Source organism: Protomyctophum parallelum, assembly GCF_964188405.1.
Source record: "Protomyctophum parallelum genome assembly, chromosome: 20".
In the NCBI taxonomy this organism is placed as follows: Eukaryota; Metazoa; Chordata; class Actinopteri; order Myctophiformes; family Myctophidae; genus Protomyctophum; species Protomyctophum parallelum.
The window spans coordinates 31,619,728-31,642,856 of record NC_139718.1 but is presented as its reverse complement, the minus strand read 5'-3'; the positions used below and the strand labels follow the sequence as shown (position 1 = coordinate 31,642,856).

At 39.6% G+C, this 23,129-nt stretch overlaps 1 protein-coding gene across 1 annotated transcript; it reads right to left on the bottom strand.

The window, feature by feature from the left end:
• Positions 1 to 107: 107 nt before the first annotated feature.
• LOC310877734 (uncharacterized protein) lies at positions 108 to 21,117 on the bottom strand (the record flags this gene model as incomplete). Its single annotated transcript, XM_083791683.1, has 9 exons — positions 108 to 1,400; positions 1,629 to 1,903; positions 2,861 to 9,890; positions 9,985 to 10,145; positions 11,144 to 11,297; positions 11,607 to 11,720; positions 12,656 to 12,751; positions 13,617 to 13,666; positions 21,063 to 21,117. 9 exons carry the CDS (start codon positions 21,115 to 21,117, stop codon positions 273 to 275), a joined length of 9,063 nt encoding a protein of 3,020 aa, XP_083647809.1. The 3' UTR covers positions 108 to 272.
• Positions 21,118 to 23,129: the final 2,012 nt, after the last annotated feature.

The following is a 23,129-nucleotide window of genomic DNA, read 5'->3' as shown; positions in this document are numbered from 1 at the left end:
GTCTACAGCATACAACCAAAGCTTGACATAAACACTAACTGACACTAAACCTACATCCAAAACACTTGTAAATGTTTGCCTGTGGCTGGAAAGACTTTCAGTTATACTTGGCTGTCAGGTTGCCAACTTGTGTTTATCACTCTCTAACACCCTAAAAACACATTTCAATTCATCATGTCAATGTCTCGAAAAGTGCAGAATGCACTAGCCACCAATAAGGCTGGTTGATGAGTAATTTATTTGCCATCGAAAAGCTGATTACATGATGAACCTTACTTCTTACTTCCATCAAAAAACTTCATTTTCTCTGAATGCACTTTCTCTGAATGCACTGTGTCTCTCAGTCTCAGTCGTGGGATAGAGGATGCTGTTTGGCCTGAGATGGGCCCACTAGAGTCTACTCCAAACACACTTGTAACTTGTTTAGTTACAACAACTGTTTCTCTACTTTCACTTGATGATTGCCTCATTACGTGCCTTTCAACAACCGTTGTCTTGCCACCCATTTCCTTGTTTTCTTGTTGAAAGGAGAACCCGCCAGTTGATTGGGCATGGAAATGTGTTAGCGGCATAGTGCGCTGTGCTTCCGGTGTTGCTTGTATATTTGAAGTTACGACGTGTATTTTCCCAGATTCCAGCTTGAGAGTATCCAGTGATGAAGAGGATGCTTCAGAGGACAGAATGGTGACTTTCTCAGGTAAATTAGGTTCCACTGAGGCCAGCTCAGTCGTGGTTGAAGTGATGATGTTACTGAGCATCTCCCCGAGCCCCATCATGGCATTTGGGTCAGACAATCTGACTGTAACCTTGGTGGGTGACGATAAAGACAGACCAACATGTTCACTCATCACTGTGGAGCTGATGTCAGCAAAGGCATCAGATGACTGGAGTGAGTAGGTTGTACTCATATCTTCATCACCTGTGTCACCTGTAGGGCTCTGTTCTCTCTCCAGTTCACCCTTTTCTGCAATCATCTTCTCGTGTTCTGATGGGGACGACAAGAACCGCAACCAGCCACCCTTCACAGGACTTTTTCCTGGTTCTTGCTCAATATTTGATTCATTTTCCTTTGTCATTGACTGCTTCCTGCCTTCAGTTCTCCCATGTTCCTCTGGCGATTGACTAAAAGTAAGCTTAGGAAATTTAAATATGTTTTTGCCTTTTTCTGGTGTTTCATCAGATTTTTCATCCACTTGCTCTTTTGCAACATCAAATTCAACATCAATGGACTTGAGGATCTCTCCAAATGATGTTAAAGTTAATTTGGGTGATTTCCCTGGTCCTTGTGGCTCAACTTCAACTTCCAAATGACCGTCTTCACATTCAGCATCAACATTAGAATCACCCTCAGGTGTGCCTTTAAGTTCCAGCTTCGGAAACGCTGCTCCAAATTTAGATAGCTTCAATGTTGGCATTTTAAATCTTGATGGTGATCCTTCAACATTTTTCTGTTCAATTTCTGCCTCAGGTGTTTTAATTTTCAACTCAGATTCTTTAACTTCTGGAGGAGAAACATCTACTTTTGGAAGTTTGACATCAACTTCAGATTCTTTGGAACTTTGCTTTGAAAATGACATTTTTGGTAATGAAAACCTTGGCTTTTTCAACTTTGCATCAACATCTATTACAGGGGCGTCTTGTAAAGACATGGCAGCAGAAGGTTCCGTCATGTGAACCTCTGGCAGTGAGACTTCTGCTTTAGAGACTGTAGCCCCATCAATGTTTATTTCTTTGTCCACCCCGGGTACTTCTACAGTGTCATTTGAAGAAGCTACCCCAAATTTAGGCAGGTGTAGTGTTGGCATTTTGAATTTTGATGGTGATCCTAAAACATTCTTTATTTGAACATCAATCTCTGGTGATTTGATTTCCATTTCAGGTTGTTTCACAACCACTTCTCCCTCTGGAATAGAAATGTTAAGCTCTGGAGAGATTATATCATCTTCAGGGGGTTGAATGCTTGACTTAGAAAATGAAAATCTGGCTAATGAAAACCGTGGCTTTTTCATTTTAGTATCAATCTCTACAACAGGTGCCTCTGGTACAGAGATAGCAGCAGAAGGTGCTTTCATTTCAGCTTCTGGAAGTGAGACGTCTGCTTTTATTTCTGGTGATGCAACATCAACTATACCTCCCTGTTGAGGTACGTTGAACTCGGCCCCATCAGTGACATTTGAAGAAGTTACTCCAAATTTAGGTAGGTGCAGTGTTGGCATTTTGAATTTTGATGGTGATACTACATCATTCTTCACTTGAACATCAGTTTCTGGTGGTTTAATTTCCATTTCAGGTTGTTTCACAACCACTTCTGCCTCTGGAAGAGAAATGTTAAGCTCTAGAGGGTTAACAACAACTTCAGGGGATGGAATGCTTGACTTAGAAAATGAAAATCTAGTTAATGAAAATGTTGGCTTTTTCATTTTAGCATCAAGCTCTACAACAGGTGCCTTAGGTACCGAAATGTCAGCAGGAGGTGTTTTTATTTCAACCTCTGAGACTTCAAGTGCTTTAGCTTCGGGTAATTTTATATTAACAGCGTGAATTTTCCCTTCTGCACCATCAATATTATTGTCTTTATCCACTTCGGGTACCTCAGCAGTTATATCTGGAATAGCAGCTCCAAATCTAGGTAGTTTGAATGTTGGCATTTTGAATTTTGATGGGGATCCTTCAGCATGCTTTGCCTGAACTTCAATTTCTGGAGTTTTAACTTCTACCTTGGTTTCAAAATTTGGGAGTATGACGTCTGATTTAGCTTCTGGTAATATAACATCTACTTCCACCTTGGATGAACCGACATCTATTTCAGGGGCTTTTACTTTAGGCAATGAGATGCCAAACTTTGGCATTTTAAATGTACTTCCTTGCCTATCTACTTCCACTTCAGTTTCTGGAGCTTTAATTTCCATTTTGGGTTCCTTCATTTCTACTTTCCCCTCTGGAAGAGAAACATCTACCGTTGGAAGATTTACATCAACTTCAGGGGTTTGAACACTTTGTTTTGAAAATGAAAATCTTGGTAATGAAAACATTGGCTTTTTGAATTTGGCATCAAGTTCTGCAACAGGTGAGTCCTCTATGGAAATGCCAGCTGAAGGTTCTTTCACTTCAACCTCTGGAATATGGACTTCTGCTTCGGCCTCTGGTATTGTGACATCAATTTGAGGTGCTTCAAAGTTCACATCAACATCTGGACTTTTAATATTTGACTTTGAGAATGAAAATCGTGGCATTGACCAGGTCTTTCTCCCCTTGTTATCATCTTCTAATGTAGGGGCATCTGGTAGAGAAATTGAGGCATCTTTGCCTTCAATATCAGTGAATTTGACTTCTGCTTTAACTTCCGGTAATGTGACTCCGACCTCTTTCTTTTGTAAACTTAAATCAATTTCAGGTCCTTTTACTTTTGGCATTGAGATGCCCAGACTTGGCATTTTGAATTTGCGTCCTTGTCCCTCAATTTCTAATTCACTTTCTGGTGCTGTAATTTCCATTTCAGTTTTCATCACCTCTACTTTTCCCTCTGAAAGATGAATATCTACCTTTGGAACATTGACATCAACTTCAGGTGTTTGAACACTTTGCTTTGAAAATGAGAATTTTGGTAATGAAAACCTTGGCTTTTTGAATTTGGCATCAAGTTCTGCAACAGGTGAATCCTCTATGGAAATGTCACCTGTAACCCCTGGAAGATTAACTTCTGGTACCTCTGGTAATGTGACATCAACTTTAGGGGCGTCAAGTTTGACATCAACATCAGGAAGTTCTGCTTTGGCTTCTGGCAGTGTAACATCAGCATCTGGACCACTGACATCAACTTCAGGGACTGGAACAGTTTGCTTTGAAAATGAGAATTTTGGTAATGAAAACCGTGGCTTTTTCAACTTGGCATCAAGTTCTGCAGAAGGTAGCTCCTCTATGGAAATGCTAGCTGAAGGTCCTTTGGCTTCAACATCAGGGAGTTTGACATCAGCTTTAACTTCCGGTAAGGTAACATCAACTGCTGCTCCCACATTAGGAATATTAAGCTGAGCTCCTTCAATGTTGATTTCTTTCTCCACTTCGGGTACCTCTACAGCAACATTGGGAAGGGTTGTTCCAAATTTAGGTAGTTTGAATGTTGGCATTTTGAATTTTGAAGGTGAGTCTTCAACATTTTTTACTTGAACATCAATTGCAGGAGCTTCAACTTCTACTTTGGCAGAGGGGCCTTTCAGTACAACATCTGGTGGTTTGACTTCTGTTTTAACTTCTGGTATTGTGACATCAACATCTTTCTTTGATAAACTGAAATCAATTTCAGGGCCTTTAATCTTTGGCAACGAGATGCCAAATTTGGGCATTTTGAACTTGCTTCCTTGCCCATCAATTTCTAAGTCAGTTACTGGTGCTTTAATATCCACCTCAGGTTTCTCCACCTCCACCTTTCGCTCTGGAAGAGAAGCATCTACCGTTGGAATGTTTACATCGACATCAGGGGCTTGAACATTTTGCTTTGAAAATGAAAATCTGGGTAGTGTGAAACTTGTCTTTTTCAGTTTGGCATCTATCTGTAATGTTGAGGTGTCTGGTACTGAAATTGTTGCAGTGGGCTCTTTGACTTCAACACCAGAGAGTTTTACCTCAGCATTAGCCTCTGGTAATAAGACATTCATATCTTTCTTTGACAAGCTTAAATCAACATTAGGTCCTTTTACTTTTGGCATTGAGATGCCCAGACTTGGCATTTTGAACTTGCTACTTTGTCCAGCAATATCTATTTCAGCTTCCGGTGCTTTAACTTCCACCCCAGGATCTTTAACCTCCACCCTTTCTACTGGAAGAGAAACATCTACCCCTGAAAGATCAACATCAACTTCAGGGGCTTGAACACTTTGTTTTGAAAATGAAAATCTGGGTAATGAAAATCTTGGCTTTTTGAACTTGGCATCAAGTTCTGCAACAGGTGAGTCCTCTATAAAAATGCCAGCTGAAGGTTCTTTCACTTCAACCTCTGGAATATCGACTTCCATTTTGGCCTCTGGTATTGTGAGGTCAACCTGAGGGGCTTCAAATTTGTCATCAACTTCTGGACTTTTAATATTTGGCTTTGAAAATGAAAACCAGCTGGTCTTTCTCCCCTTGCCATCATCTTCTAATGTAGGTACATCTGGTACAGCAATTGTTGCTGAGGGTTCTTTTGCTTCAATATCAAGGAGTTTGACTTCTGCTTTTATGCCTGGTAATGTGACATTAACATCTTTCTTTTGTAAGCTTGAATCAATTTCAGGTCCTTTTACTTTTGACATTGAGATGCCAAGACTTGGCATTTTGAACTTGCTTCCTTGAACTTCAATTGCTAATTCACTCTCTGGTCCTTTTATTTCTATGTCAGGCTCCTTCATCTCTACCTTTCCTTCTGGAAGGTGAATATCTACCTTTGGAATATCTACATCATCTTCAGGTGCTTGAACACTTTGCTTTGAAAATGAAAATCTTGGTAATGAAAACCGTGGCTTTTTGAACTTGGCATCAAGATCTGCAACAGGCAAGTCCTCTATAGAAATGTCAGCTGTAGGTTCTTTCACTTCAACCTCTGGAATATCGATTTCTGCTTTGGCCTCTGGTATTGTGACATCAATTTGAGGTGCTTCAAAGTTGATATCAACTTCTGGACCTTTAATATTTGGTTTAGAAAATGAAAATCGTGGCATTGACCAGCTGGTCTTTCTCCCCTTATCATCATCCTCTAATGTAGGTGCATCTGGCAGAATTATTGTTGCAGAGGCATCTTTGACTTCAATATCAGGGAGTTTAACTTCTGCTTTAACTTCTGGTAATGTGACCCCAAACTCTTTCTTTTGTAAGCTTGAATCAATTTCAGGTGCTTTCATTTTTGGCATGGATATGCCAAAACTTGGCATTTTGAATTTGCTTCCTTGTCCCTCAATTTGTAATTCACTTTCTGGTGCTTTAATTTCCATTCCAGGTTCCTTCATCTCTACATTTCCCTCTGGAAGAAGAATCTCTGCCGTTGGAACATTTACATCAATTTCAGCTGCTTGAACGCTTTGCTTTGAAAAAGAAAACCTGGGCAATGAGAACCTTGGCTTTTTGAACTTGGCATCAAGTTCTGCAGCAGGTGAGTCCTCTATGGAAATGTCAGGTTCTTTCAATGCAACCTCTGGAAGATGGACTTCTGTTTTGACCTCTGGTATTGTGACATCAACTTGAGGGAATTCAATGTTGACATCAACATCAGGATGTTTGATTTCTGCTTTGGTTTCTGGTAGTGTAACATCTGCATCTGGGACATTGATGTCAACTTCAGGGACTGGAACACTTTGCTTTGAAAAGGAAAATTTTGGTAATGAGAACCGTGGCCTTTTCAACTTGGCATCAAATTCTGCAGCAGATTCTTTTGTGGAAATGCTAGCTGAAGGTTCTTTGACTTCAACATCAGGGAGTTTTGCCTCAGCTTTAAGTTCTGGTAACGTGATATCAACTGCTGCTCCCACATCAGGACTATTCAGTTGAGTTCCTTCAATGTTGATTTCTTTCTCTACTTCAGGCACCTCTACAGTAACATTTGCTCCAAACTTTGGTAGTTTGAATGTTGGCATTTTGAATTTTGATGGTGAGCCTTCAACATTATTTACTTGAACATCGATCTCAGGAGCTTCAATTTCTACTTTAGCAGAAGGGCCTTTGATTTCAACATCTGGTGGCTTAACTTCAGTTGTAGCTTCTGGTATTGTGACATCAACATCTTTCTTTGAAAAGCTGAAATCAATTTCAGGGCCTTTAATTTTTGGTAATGAGATACCAAATTTGGGCATTTTGAACTTGCTTCCTTGACCCTCCATATCCAATTCAGTTTCTGGTGCTTTAATATCCACACCGGGTTCTTTGACCTCCACCTTTCCCTCTGGTAGAGAAACGTCTGCCTTTGGAATATTGACATCTATGTCTTTCTTTGACAAGTTTAAATCAATTTCAGGTCCTTTTACTTTTGGCATTGAGATGCCCACACTTGGCATTTTAAACTTGCCTCCCTTTCCTTCAAATTCAGTGCCTGTAATTTTTGCATCTCCATATTGACCTCCAGTATCAATGCAAGGTGCTGAGGTGGCAACTTCAGCTTCCACTTCAGGAATTTTCAAATCAGCTCCGTCAATTTGTATGACCTTTTCCATAGCAGGTGCATCTACAGTGACATTTGGATGACCAACTCCAAATTTAGGCATTTTGAAGGTTGGCATTTTAAATTTTGAGGGTGAACCTTCAAAGTCTTTTACATGAAGTGCAACTTCTGGAGCTTTGGCATCTACTTTAGCCAAAGGTTCTTTGACCTCAAGTTCTGGATGTTTAAATTCTGCTAGCGTGACATCAACATCTTTATTTGATAAAGTGAGGTCAATAGCGGGTCCTTTTACTTTCGGCATGGAGACGCCAACACTTGGCATTTTAAACTTGCTCCCTTTTCCTTCAAATTCAATGTCAGTGGTTTTCACATGTATAGATGGACTTTCAGAGTCGATGCTGGGTGCTGAAATTTCAGCTTCCCCGGTAGGAAATTTCACATCAGCTCCATCAATTTTGATAATTTTTTCCATTTCGGGTACTTCTACAGTTACATTTGAAGCAGATGCTCCAAATTTGGGTAGTTTGAAGGTTGGCATTTTGAATTTAGCTGGTGAGCCTTCAACATTCTTCACTTGAACTTCAGTTTCTGGTGATTTGATTTCCATTTCAGGTGATTTCATCTCCACTTTCCGCTCTGGAAGAGACACATCTGCCTCTGGAAGATTGACATCAGCTTCAGGGGATTTAATGCTTGGTTTTGCAAATGAAAATCTGGGCATTGAAAACTTTGTCTTTTTTAACTTGGCATCAACGTCTAGTCCAGGAGCCTCTGGCACTGAAATGGAAACTGAAGCCTTAACATCAGCCTCAGGCAGTTTGATTTCTGATTTGGCTTCTGGTAAGGTGTATTCTAAATCTTTCTTTGAGAAGCTTAGATCAATTTCAGGTCCTTTGACTTTGGGCATTGAGATGCCAAGATTTGGCATTTTAAATTTGGTTCCTTTCCCCCCACCTTCTGCTTTTGCACTTTTCACATCTACACATGGTCCTTCAGTATCAACACAGGGTGCTGTAATGTCAGCTTTGATGATGTGTGTAGGAAATGTCACGTCAGCACCAAGGATGTTGATGTCTTTATCTATATCAGGCACTTTTCGTTTAGGTAAGTCTATCCCAATATCAGGGAATCTTATATCTGGTTTTGAGATTCCAAAGCTGGGCATGGTTAACTTTGCCTTCTTGGATTTTTTGTCTGTTCCATCAGGACTGATTACAACCAGATTATCTGTCACGGCTTGGTCATGCTCTGCAATAGATTGAAATCCCCCAGTTTCCATTATTTTCTCCGTTTGTTGTACCTGTACCTGTATCTGTTTGGCTTCAGCTTCCTTTTTTCCCACTTTGGTCTCAATAATGGCTTCCTGAGAAGTAAAATCTTCATGTCTGCTCTTTGGCAGTTTAACTGTCATAAAGCTTAAAATGTCTGAAGATACTTTCATGTCAGATGTAAAATGGGCATCCTGCTTTGTTTTGGCATCTATGACTTTAGTTGGTGTTCCTGCTGGGGTTTTCATTGTTATTCTTTGTGCATTGGCGTCTATCATTGTAATTTCTTCAGGAATAAGCATTCCAGAGGTGTCAACTTTAGGCAGCTTAAATCCAGGCAATTTTGAAACTGCCTCTCTGACACTGTCCACATCAATTGCCATTTGGACAGTTTCCGCTTGAAATTCTTCAACTTGTCCGGTATATATGAGGTTAGGTTCCTTAAACCCTCTGGACTTTGTCTTCTTTGTTGATGCATCTTCCATACCTGGTATCTCAATATCCTCTCGTTTGGGAAGCTGTGTTTTTGAAAGTTTTGCATAGGGATCCTCCATCGCTCCTATGCTTTCCTTTGTAACACAATCCTTAACATTCACATCCATTTTCTTAATGATGTCTTCAGTAGCAATGTCAGAGAGCCCTACATTAGGCAGTTGGAATGTCTTTGTGTCTTTCATTTCTTTGACACTCTTTGGAGATTTCTTTAGAAGCCCCAAATCAGACATGTCAAGAGAAAGGTCCACTTTAGGCATACTTATTTCCATATCAGATGGCCCAGTGTTAGCTGAAGGCACTGCTGAACTGTCAACACTAGCTTTGTTTTCGGTTGTTCTTTCCATACTTGCCCCCAATGTCTTTAGCCTTTTTGGTGAGGATTTTACTTGTTGCTCTTGTTTATGAGATTTATCTTTCCCCATAATTTTTACTTTTAAATCGGACCGCTCTTTCTTCTTTGATTTTGTCCCATCAGGAGATCCCTTAGTAGGGGAACGTTTTTGGTCTGCCAGAGCCACAGTTAGATCGGTTGTATTCAAAGTGCTGTCCAAACTGATGAGTTCCACTTTGTGTTGCTGTGTTTCAGGTCCAGTCAACTTTTGATCCTTCATGTCACAGGTTTCTATAATATCCAGATTTTCAGCTTTATGAGTTGTGTCTACTAAGGTGCTTGCAGGGTGCTCAGGTGAATGTATGTCTGATACTCCTTGATCCTGGTCTGGAGGTGTGCTGACACTGCCCCTCTTTTTCAAACATGAAAGCTTTACCTTGTGCTTCTTCTTGCCCTTGAGAGCCTCCTGAGTTTTGATTGGTGACTCTGTGTCACTTGTAGTGGGGCTCAGCTCAAGCTTTCTCTGCTCATCTGCCTCAGAGGAACTGTGAGACCTCGTAAAATGCTTCTTCTGCCCTTTGCCAAATGAGGAAAACTTTGGCCATGAGATCCTAGCACTGCTCTGTCTTTTTGTCTTCCCTTGCCTCCTCATTACTGGAGAACCTTCTTCTTCCTGTTAAACAACGAAAAACTTAAAAGTAAATTTGTATCCCCATGAAAGGCTACTTATCACACAGAGTCAGAGGATGGAACATAGGTATAGTTACATTGATGACATCAGGTTGGATGACTGGTTCGCTCTCAGACAATTCCGGCTGCCGTTTCAGACAGAGCTTCACTTTGTAAGCCTGGGCGTGTTCCAAAATCTGGAGGGCATCCTCATATGTCACGTTGTCAAAATACACAGTGGCACTCAGAATCTGATCACCTGTGTAAACAAGAGGAACATAATTCAAAGCCATATACCCTACAAAGCTCCCATGCAGTTGATTTAATTTCCATAATGAAATAAGAATTAGCTGTGAAATGTTGGGGACCAACACAGGTGTTTCAATGTATCTGATTGGCGTAGAACATTAGTTCTATGACAAATTGAAACACCTTGGTTCCCAACATGGCAGGTGTAGTACTACATTTGAAACTCATGAATAAGCCATCAGCAAAATATGTCTTAACCAGTTAGCCTATAGTTATTCTTGTTTGCTGTTTGGTTGAATTTAGTCCAGAGTTTAGTCCTGTGTGTATGTTTGCTTAAAAGTTAAATTACACAGAAGCATACTCAACCATGTTCAACATACAATGTAAATTGTACACTGTAAAGAAACTATAGGCCTAGTTCTATTACACACCTTGTTGCTGTTTATGTGCTTAGAATATTTTAATATTTCTCTCTAAACATTTTGAGATAGGCTAATTAGCTTTTGCTGAAATCATTGCCATATCGTTTCTATAGACAAAGTTTCTATAGAGTGCTGCCCTGTGTCAATCGGCTCTCATTATCGCCGCTTGACACTGCAGTTATGGTTTTCGCTTGGCAGACTTGTCCTATCATGGTTGCATATATTTGTAACCTAATACTAAGCACTAATAAAGTACACAAACCAGTAGGACAATGTTTGGTAATGAGCCTGTGCAGAATATAAAGCGCAAAAATTAACCACATGAACCCTACTGTCCCTATTCTGGGGTGAGCATTCTACAAGAACAGCAGATCAACAAGCTCACAACACATCGCAACATGTAGTGAGTTTGTAGATCAGATTTTTTTGTAGAAAAAAGGAGGGTCCCTATAGACCCCATGGGGACTCTGGTCAACAAAGTATAGGTAGTGTATACAGTAAGTGGTAAAACAATTATAGGCCTAAATAAAAATAAAATAAAAGCTGTATTGCAGACAAAGTATGGTCATGCTTTACTTATGCTTACCTTCTTTCACACTCAGGTTCTTTGCGGCAGGTGACTCAGGCACCACTTGTTTAATGAAGATCCCATCCTTTCCCCCTCCACCAACAACAAGACCGTCCGCACATCCATCTTCTGCTATATTCAATATCGCCCCCGACTCAGGGCTGTGAACCTCCTGCAAACGAATGACAGTAAGTTAAGGCGGTGATTCTCAACCTGTGGGTTGGGACCTGCAAGGGGGTCTCCACATTATTTTTGGGGGTCCCCAGTGACACATAAACAACAGACAAAATACCATATTGCATCAAAAGTAATCAACAAACTATACTATCAAAATTTATTAAACATTGGCCATATAAGAAAGAGGCAAACGTTGTGAAAATAGCTAATCACAACGCAAGGCGCTGTGAGCTTGCAATTTTGCAAGTGTGTGTGCGGGCATAGATATGTCTTCAGAGAAAAACATTATTAAGGTATATCTGACCTTCAGTTTACTCATCTTTGGAGTGGAGCGCTTGTCAAACAGAGACCCAAGTCCAGCCTTTTTGCTTTTCTTTCCACTACCTCTTTTGTGAGGCGACTCATGCTCTGCGTCGCCCTAAAATAAATACAATAAACAACATTTAAATACCTGACCATATGAGTTGAGTGAAAAATATACACTTTATTAAGAGAGGCTTAAAGGATCACTTTAATCATTTTCAACGTATCTCCATTATAGTTCATAATTGACTGCAACAGAGTGCTTTGGTTCTCCTTCTGTTTTTCCATTATCGAACCCTCGCTAACGAGCACCTGTTTACAGTTTACAATCGATGGGGAATCCAAGCTAGTAGAATCTGCAGACTTTCTATTCCTGGAAAGGTAGCATGTATGCTATAACAGAAACATTATTACATTATTAAAAAAATAAAAAAATAAAAATCAAATAAGAAATGTGAAATTTTGTTTGAAATGACCAAACCTGCCTACCGATGATGTCACTGGTAGGCAGGTTTCTGAACTGCCCCACAGCACTCTTCCACCACGCCTCAAGCCTATTTTAGGCTGGTCCGGCGCTAAATAAAGGTTTTTGACTGTCCGAGTCTGCTCCAGTGCCTTTCTATACAAAAATTTGTATTTGTCAGGGCCAATTTGAAGATGTTGAAAAGTTGGTAAATTGGTGAAGTGGTCCTTTAAGCCTGATTTAAAAAAGAAAGATGACTAAACAACTGAGAACACATCCTTGAATTAAAACAACAGGACACACAATTACGCATTATAGTTGCACTTGCACATGAGACGGTTACAAATTTCTACCATTAACCAGCTACCATAAATAAAGTATGTGCCTTGCTCAATCACCACACTCCGTCGGCCGAGCGGTCCAGGCACCTATAGGCTGGTAATCCGGCCTGACAGCATGTTGCGGGTTCGAGTCCCGACCCTCATCTCTAACCCCCTTTCCTGTCAAACTGTTAATCTATCAATAAAGGCAAAAAGCCCCAAAAATATCTTTAAAAAGATATTTCTTAAAAAAGTGGTGCTCCGTACCTCACTGTCTGCGTATTTTTCAGGGTACTCTTCAACGGGAGACGATCCTTGAGGACGTGGTCTCTCTCCCTCTACGTGAGACGGCTCGTCACAAATCTGGAGTGTAGATCAATGGTCAGTGAACAATTCCACTCTCACATCGTCAGTTGTTATTTTCATGTTTTCTTTGAAGGGAGTCATTGACATTTGGATTGTTTTAGATATCCCCTTTTATTCCGTGGAACGTTGCACATCAATAACAGTACACCCTCCTTTTAGTTAAGAATTGTTAATATTAGATCAGATAATAATGCATTATTGTTAAACTGGCTCATTACAGACGCAATGATTCCGATAAACAATAGGCTACAACAGAAAAAATAACAAAACCTAATAAATTTGACAAATATTTTGGGTGCGTACAAAACAATTTGTAAGTTAAAAAGGATGCCTTGCACTTCATACACTGTGCATCCAATGAAGATTCCCAACAAGATACAGATTTATTTTATGTAATTATTATCGTTATGGAAAGTCTGTTCAATACCGGCACATCCTAATCTAAACAAAAGCAAAACTTGACTAGATAAAGTGAGGGCACAGGTCTCCACCAGGGCAGATCAGGTTGTGGCCTCCTGGTGGCGCAATTGGCCAATCTGAAAAAGGTGCCATTTCTTCTTATGCCTTTGATGGCAATTGGATGATTTTGTTCCAAAGATGTGTTTTGCAAAATTCCATCTGTTGGTGGCGCTATAACAGAACAATGTGAAAAGGGTGGGATATATTTCTCAGCCTAGTAGGAAAGTCTGTGAAAGATTTCAAGTAAATTGCATGATTTGAGGCTTTTTGTTCAAAATGTCAAAATGTTGTTTACAAAAGTCGGCCTCCTGGTGGCGCTATAACAGGCCGTTCTGGAAAATTTGGGGCAGAGGTTCATCCTTGGCATCCAGGGAGTTTGTGTGCAAAAGTATGGATGACTTACCGAATCATCCTCTGCACCATTCTCTGGCCCTCCCAGCCTCCGACCGGCTCCTGTTCACAAATACACACAGAGGAAAAAAGTTACGTTTTTGTGTCTTTCATCTGTGTGATAAGATTATCTTAGAAGTAACATAGCCTGTAACATGTACAGGCAGCGAGAGAGGGAATTATAGTATTAACAACTTTCAATGTGGCATCCCTAACTTGGGTAATTTGTTGTCCCTAATGTTCCCCAAACTTCAAAGCAGATCTACATGCTCACAACTTCATGGCACGAGATGGGCTATTTTCGCTATTCCTTGCATGAGCAAGTATAGTGCTGAAGTTGAACTTGTTCATGTTTTCCTACTTTGTAGAGAAAACCTAATAATAATATACCCAATATGTCACCCGGTGTTGCATTGATTAATTTAGTTTAGTTTATTGTAGGCCTACAGGCTTATTGCATTACTTTATTGTATAGCTCTAGGCTAGATGAGCTATGGACAAATTCCATTTAACCACTTTCAACCTGATGTCCCAACAATAAATTGTAGATCCACAAACTCACAATGCAACGCAACACATTATGAGCTTGTAGATCGGCTATTTTTGAATAGCAAAAGTATAATATAGGGCTTAATGATTAGTTAAAATAACAAATAATGATGATGATATAAGAATACTCTCTTGATAGCAGCTGATAAATAATTGTCAAATTGCCTTTTTTACACAATCCTACACAATATAGTGCAGGTAAAGAAATAAGATTCCACTAAAACATCTTAGACTATGATGTGTTTGAGTTTGAGTCATTTTCTTGATTCATGCAAGAATGAGACAGAAAATGCGCATGCAGTCCAAAGCACGTGAATTGGGAAATAATCCAATAATATAATAATAGTTATTTTGTTTCTATCCAAATATTCTCTGCAAAGTAAGCTACAAATCTGCTAAAGTTGTTTTGATGCTCGTCTGAGACATTGTAGCTGAAGATGAGACTATTCTGAGTTCTTCCTGGCAAGAATTCCCAGAGGGAACACTGTTTCCGCAGCGGACTGTTAAGTGATCCCCTCTATTGATCCTGAGATTTGACTTACAGCTACTGAGCAGCCTTGAGGTCTATGGAGAGGGAATGTATTTTTCCAAATGAATCCGACCAGCCAATGTAATAGCTACTATAGGCTATGTATGGCTGCCGCATACAGTAATCCCACTTAAATATAGCATGTACAGTTTTATAAATATGCATTGCATCACAACTGGCAAATGATTTTGTGCAAACGTGAATACAGATGTTCCTTTACCAAATCAGTGGCAAAACAAATTTGCTGCCTACAGGTCACAACATTCTCAAATCCCTACTACTGCTTTCTCACCGCTGACAGCGACAAATGCCCCTGAACACAAACTGTAAGTGAAACACATCCAGTTGACATGGTTAAAATTGCAATTAGGTATTACTAGGTAATGCCTTACCTTTACAGAACTGTGAGGAGTTTTCACACTGAACACTCATTATTCCTCTCTGACACACCACGTCTAGACACCGATAATCAAAACTGAAATATCTAAGCCACCTACACGAAGGAGTCAAGTATTGTGGAAATCATCACCATGTTATCCCAGTGTCCAAAAATAAACTCAACTACACGGTTTAAAATTAAGAGGGAACCGGTAGGTGAGCGGATAGCCTATTAACAAAATGAAAATAATCCCTGGTTCGATTATGTCTGGAGACCTGCTGTGTTGCTTGTCCTCCTTCCACTCACTGCCCTGTGTCTCCTTTCTCTCTACTATCTACCTACACTTTCTTTTTAAATCAAAAGTTTTTTAATAAATCATTATAATATAATAATAAGTAATATAGTTTTAGAGATCATTCAATAGTTTTAGCACAGACAACTGTCAACTCACCTGCACGCACTTTCTGTCCTTGGTAAAATGGCTAAATCTTAGTAGCACTTAATCCTACCTCTAGTCAACAGGCTTGAGTGCACTGCCAAGTGGCTAATGTGATTTCTACAGACAATGGTCTGCCTCTGATGGAAAAACAAGGCGGGACACAACATGGTCCTACTTTAGTATGTAGTCCAGTTAATACTACTTTCTGTTACCTTGCTACCTTGTTTGAACATGTATCGTGACAAACGTGAAAGCCATTCTGAACTTCTGTTCTGTTTGGCATTGCACTGCATTATAGCAGTGCCAGACAGTGAACCTTGCTGTATAATGTCTGAAGAGGTGAAATCACAGATTGTTGGAGTCAGAATACATGATCAGTATACAAAATGTTTGGGTATTTTGGTCTTAGTGGCATTAGAACAGAGACACTTTCAGCATTAAAAATTGCACATGTATACCGCACACCTTTCTGCATATTGTATTCACTACATACAGTATAGAGTGCACTGGATAATATAAACAGGACTGTGCAGAGTGCAGACAGTTTCACCAATGTAAAGTGTACTCTATGTGGTGTGATGTGACATGGCCTGATAATGTCTTGCATACCAGTCAGTTTGCTTGCTAGTCCAATAACTTCCCTAAAGAGTGGCAAAGCACAACTCCTTTACCAAATATTTGTCATATGGGTGCTGCAGAGTTGATAAGGACTCTCACGCTTGACCAAAATGGTCAAAATGAAATCCCAACAAACAATTGACTAATTTTAAACATTGTTAGTCATTGTATGGACTAGATGGTGAAGGATTAGATGTACTGTATGTAATACATAATTATACAGTCATCCTTTGTCCTAATGTTTTAGTTATTGGTTTCAGTAGGGAAATTTGTCTTGGACCAGTTCATTCTATTTCATAAATCTGATTAACAAGAAATTATAATTTCTACAATTTAATTGTACAAATACATTTCAACAAAGAGTATAATTTTTGAACCTGTCTTAAGTGGATAATAAGTACAGGGCCTTCACTGATCTTTTCTATGAGAGCTTTAAGCAGGGTGGTGGGTGGATCCCGAAGCTTTTACAATGCTAATCCTGTATGATTCATTTGTGTGCAACTGCAGCAGTGTATTTGGGTGTGGCATATCCAAGCATGCCTCCTGTACTAATGTGGTGATGAATCCGGTCTGTATTCTATTGTTTGTAGCTGCTGAGTTTGGGACAGTTATTTTACACAAGTAAAGTGACAAGACAGAGACATTGAAATATCTGAATCCTTAATGACTTTAAAGCTCTCATATACTAGGATGAAACTATGTTAGTATTGATTTATATTGTGGGACCATAATTCTAATGATTCATATCCATTAGTTTGAAGATTTCCTGCAAATATTTATCTACTTTATCTGGTAACACACATTTGTAACCAACCTTCTGCCAGTTCTGACATAACCAGCTCCAACATGCTTGCTGTTACAGTGTGTACTGTATGTAGTTCTATTTGCCCAGTACGAGGGAGGCTCCCTTAAGCTTGTCTGTTAGCTTAATTAATATAATACAGTTGATTACTTGTCCTCCGCTTACAGGGAACCAGGATTTGGATTCTGACCATTTTTTCCCGCATTACAGACACAAGCTCCTTTCACTGGAGGCAGTCTGTTTGTATCCCAATTTTAATACAATTTGAGCCATGGGCAAAAAGAAAAAAAGGGAAAAAACTGAATTAGATTTTCTGCACAGATTATGTGAACATGGGACTGCCATGGCGCATGCTTTCAATCTAGTAATCTGGAACTAATGTGCAAGGAGTTTCATCATTTCTTTGGAATTACAGATTTTAATCTGCCCCTATTCCCATGACATGCTTCCATAGTACATACCAACAAAATATTTGGGTGAAAAGCTTGTACTGTACGTGTTACTTTTCAGGAAATTGAAAAAGGAAGCTGTGTTCCAATTGATCCAATTAAGTTATTATCAGTGGTGGAAAAAGTACTCAAATGTTTTACTTAAGTAAAAGTATCTATATACTGCAATGTAGAACTACTCCGTTACAAGTCAAAATTAAAAATGTACTTGAGAAAAAGTACAAAATTATTTCCATTCAAATGCACTTAAAGTACGAAAAGTTAAAGTAAACTGGAAATACTAAAGTAAATTATACCTCAAAAGTGTAGGCTACTTAAGTAGTAAGTACTTAAGAAAATGTACTTAGTTACTTTCCACCACTGGTTATTATTTAGTCACAAGCTCTTGTTAATACCTTTCATTGGCTGAATATTTATAATACCAAATGACTATTTTAGGAATGTTGCATCGCGAGATGTTGTGAGCTTGTAGATCTGCTATTTTTTGCTACTACCACTCTTGTACGGCAAAGTATAAAATAGGGAATTAATAAAAACATAAATAGATGAAATATGGAGATACATCTTTTCTTTTCGACAGCGACAATATATACAACATAATACTGTGTGATGATAGGAGTTACCAGACGAGTGGGATTTACAACATAAGGATGAGTCATATAGGGTGTCAAGTAAATCACACGTGAATTTATTTTTCAATCACAAATATGTAACTTTGCCCAGTGTTTACATGACAAAACAATATATACATTTCTTTACCCATTATTTCCCTCTATACCATCTATGCCATCCGCCACTGGAGTATAGTAGTGTGGTGGTGTTTTTTGTTTTGGTAGCTCAAAAACCAAAAAACTGTGAAAATACCAAAATACAGTGCGTTTCTGCAGAAGGAAATTATTGGTAAAACAATTATTTATTGTTTTGTTTTGTCAACATGCAGCAAAGTTACATATACTATGCCTTTAATCAAAAACTGCATTTCAGTTTTCAGTTTTCATTCAAAAACATTTTTCATGTCAGCGACCCCCAAATTGATGTATTAGGAAAATATAGTTGACCTCTGGGAGCAAAGCTTGTTTCAATGCCTGAATAAGAGGTAATTAGGGCGACACCCCTTTAATCTATTTACTAACTAATACTATATATTCTGCTATAGACCTATATGCTACATATCCTGCTATGTATCTATAACGTATTATAAAGCTTCAATCCTACAAAACTATCTAGCGATCATGCTGACAGATTTTCATTGCAAATTGAAAGTGTGTCTTTTACAACTTTCTATTTTATTCAAGTCATTGGAGAGTCACTCCATATTTAAAAATATGACAATATGATGTTACTGAGTGAATGTGACACCGCATCAACAAGATGTGAGAGATTCACAGGGAAGCTAATGCCATTTAAATTATTATAAGACCGCACCACCTTGGTGAGATTAGATTTAGAACAGAATTCTAGAACTCTCTGTAGGTGGGGGCATAAAAGTGAAAGAGTGAAACGTATGATTATTCTCTCGCATTGGGCTCACTTCTAGCCAATTAAATATTAGTGACGTTAAACTGTTCTTCACTTTGCTACGGACCTTCTGGAATCCCCTCAAGGACCCCTGGGGGTCTGCAAACACTACTTTGAGAACCATTGCTCTATTCCATGTACGTGGTACTTCCTGCAGAACAACAACAAAAGCAAAAACATACAACTCTAAATGGCTAAATGTGCCGTGCTTATAAGAATCCAACATTCTGCACTATTGGCCACTTCTTTTCACCCGACAGTGAGGGGTTTTGCGCTATACATCCCAGTTCCAGTTCCACTCCGTGCTGAACAGGTGTCCCAACCACCCTATTAGGGGTTGGTAGTGCAGTGATAAAGAACAACACCCAACACCGGTTTGTTAGAGTGCCCAGTGCGAACCAGGAGGCACCGCAGAGGAATCGAATGGTGGTGGGCAGGAACTTTGCCCCGGCCTGCACCACCTGTATGTCTAATAATATTGATTTAAAAGGAGAATTAATCAAATACAAACATTTGCTAATGTTCTCAGCAGTGGAACTCGTTCATGGGGATATTTTAAATATCCCCATGAACAGGTTCCACTTCTGAGAACTGTTCAGCTTGGCATAAATCTCAGTTTCTGCCAATAAGTACCTCTCTCTGTTTGTGTTTCTCTCTCTCTCACCTCCCCTCTGCTTCCTGCCCCACCTTGACGTCATTCTAGCACCAGAAAAACGTTGTCTTTCTGACAATGAGCTGCTTGCCTATAACTACTTGAGCACCATTAACATCTCTGCATCTTCAGGCAGATTATGCTCATCTTTATTGAGCGCTTCAGACAGATAGGTAAAGCTATAGTGACAATTCTCCAGTTGAAACCTTCCCTAAGCACCACTTAACATACGGTAATATTCTTAAATGCTTTTTTATTTATTTTTATTTTTGTCATGTAAGCATTTCTGCCACTTTCTTCATGTTATTTTGGCAATGGGAGAGTAAACGCGGTGGTGCTTATAGTGTAAATTAATCTGGATTAGACCATTGACTAAACACTTCAAATCTGCATGTAATGAAACTGAGGAAATCTAAACAAAACATACTATCCAGACTAATCAGTGCATACAGTATCCACAACCCACAGCAGGAAATGTGAGATGAAAGCTTAATTTATATTTGGACATGTAATAGGTGACATGGACAAGAGATGAGAATGTATAATTAATTTGTATGCCAAAATGTAAATCTTGTATCTTACGTACAATTTATATGAATCTGTACTCTGGATTTCACTCTACATACATATACTGTACATTTAAGAAAGATGTATGAAAACTGTATTATTGTAGGGCTATTTAATTCCATCTGATTCCTGTAAAAACAGAATGTAATAAAATAATTTGCTGCGTCATGAATATATGTAGAATATGCAAGCTATGACACGCTGCAACATGACGTAATGTGTATTGTATATTATGATATTCATCTGTTAATGTTTAAAGTTGTTGATTTACATAACTTTTCCTATTTCTGTAGGCAATTACATTATTATGGCAAGCTTAGTAGTGTTACTGATAGTCACACAAACTGTGGGACCGTTTGTAGGCCTACTATTCATCCAATTTATCACCAGTGCAGTTTTTCAGCCACATTTTTAGGATTTCATCTACATTTTAGTTTGCTATATTTTCTAAATTTTTACAATTACTTTGACGATATTGTTTAATCTTGCCAAGAAGTTCGCCGGTACGCCTTTAGTCTCATCCTTCATCCACCTGTTTCAGACATTGGCAAGATAAAAACAAACAAGCGCAGAGCAGCCTGGGGAGGATGACATCTCCAAACCCTCCCCTTCTCACTGCAGACACACCCAGCAGCACGCACTGCAGCCAGCAGGTCAGTAAGAGATCCCAGCATCAGCACCATCCTCTCTCTCTCGCCCTCTCTGTCTGGCTTTCTAACCCTCCCTCGCACATACACACAAAATCTCTCACACCGCACCACTGAACCCTGGTGCTGAATCAGTGAATTGTTCGGAGCAAAACAACAGAAACAGAGGCATGTGTGAGAGGAGGGGAAAACAGAGAGAGAAAGCAACCCAAACAGAAGGAGACAGCTAAGAGAACAGACACAGACTGAATATAGAAAATGAGGAGCCAAAAACAGACATATTATAGGGGGAATAGAAAGATATGCCAACCCGTGCCTTGAGAGGCATGCCAGTTGGGGAAGGCCAGGTGGAAGCAGTCACACATGATGGCAGGCAGGGGAGTCCTGGTTGGTAGTTGTAGTTGCAGTCGTAGTTGGGGTTGTGGTGATGAAGATGTCCTTGGACCAGCCCGGGGAGGAGGAGAGGGGGGCTGCTGGGAAGCTCAGGCCTCTTCCCTAGCAGCCTGGATGAGCGTACGTGTGTGTGTCCTCTTAAGCCAGTAGTATAGCAGCAGCGAAGGCAGGGATGAGTCGCAAAAACAACTAGAGGAAGAGAAAGACCGAGAGGAGGGAGAGACCCCGAGGAAGAGTAGAGGGGGTGAGTGAATGAGAGGTGCTGGAGCAAAAATATTGCTTCGCTTCGTTGCCGCTACTGTTTCATCCACGCCCAGAGCAGTCCACAGTGAAGTGAGGGACTAACTCTCGTCTGTCCTGTAAACACAGACCTTTGGTGCGGCACCCTAACCTAATTATGGGAGGGGCTGCTCCCCCCTCCTTCCTTCAAAACTTCCTCCCTTTACCCACTCCTCCTCTCCCTCTTTTCTCCTCTCTGCTCAGGCTCATCGATCTGGCTAATCGCACAAGGACACTCAGGTTGTCAGCTTCTGGCTCGGACAGCAGTCGCTACTGCAGCAGCTGCAGCATTGGAGGAGTGAAACAGCTTTTTTGAGATGGGAGCTGTAATTGAATTTGCCATGGAATGTTATAGATGGCTTTGAATAAGGAGGAACCAAATTTCAGAAGTGACCGCCTGTTAGGGAGGGAGGGATGACTGATCAACCAGTGGGAGATACACTAGTGAACTTCCTGAGGGTTAAGTGTTAACAGCATATATTACCTTATAGTGAGAGCCAACCGGGTCACCTGTTTGGGGCACAATTCCAAGAAAGCCACAAGGCACAATATAACCCATTTCACACTGACCAGAGGCCAGGATTATGCAATGTTTACATGTAAAAACAATAACAAGACTAAATGTCTAAAAGAGTGGCGCTAGAGGGAAGGTCATAGGGACAGTTATCTAAAAAGGCCATGGGGATCATGATTGTACAAATTCCAGCTAATGAAAAGGATATGTAGCTCAAAGGACTGCTTATTGAAGAATTCATAATATAGACAAATGTGAAATTCCATACACGGAGTGTACTGTGACACACAGTAGGTGCTTAAGTTATCCCTTATCTATTACTAATAGAGGATATGAGAAAATGAAATTGGGGATACAACCGTTGAAATACATTGCTGTTCATTTTTTAACAAATCACCAATCGTGTGTTGTTGTGTGCGATAGTCAGCACTAAGTGATGTTTGGACCCTGGAGTGAAACTAGCAGTGCATTAGCCATGTTGGGCCAAGTGCTGTAGATCAATATCCCATAAATGCATGGCAGCATTATGGTGTGGGGAAACAGCACTGACTCCTGCACCAGCAGGTATCGGGTAGCTATCTAATCCAGTGTTTATCTTTGATACAATGTTTTATGTCCGTCATTTTGTTCTCTTAAGAATGACATTGCATTTGTGTGGAAATGATTCTAAATATACAACACAAGACAATATTACAATCAATAGCTTTTGGGCAGTAATTGTCTACATTTTCTAGTACCAGGATTATTAGATGGGAGAAGGTTTATTTAATCAGCACAATTCATATTATTTGTGGTATATTATAGCAAATATAGTTATGGAATGCTAATTATTAAAGTAATCTTGTGCGTTATTGCAATTTTACATTTGCGATCCGATTCCCATAAATAGAGTATTTTCAACTTGTAAAGTGGATTCAGAGTAGATACAGACATATGAGATAATATCTCTCTTTAAGTCTGTTTTGTTTCTTTTCTTTTGGCCATGAGCAGTGAAATGACACAGCATTTAGTTCTGGCACGAAGTCAAAAAACATCTCAAAACGGAAATAATCAATTCCTGGCAGCAGAGGAAAAAGATAAATTGTCTGCTCCATATCAGACAGTAAACAACTGCATTGTACATTTAAAAATTTCATCATGATGGAAATTATATTTTTATTAGCATGTAAAATTGAAACGGTAATCGAGGTA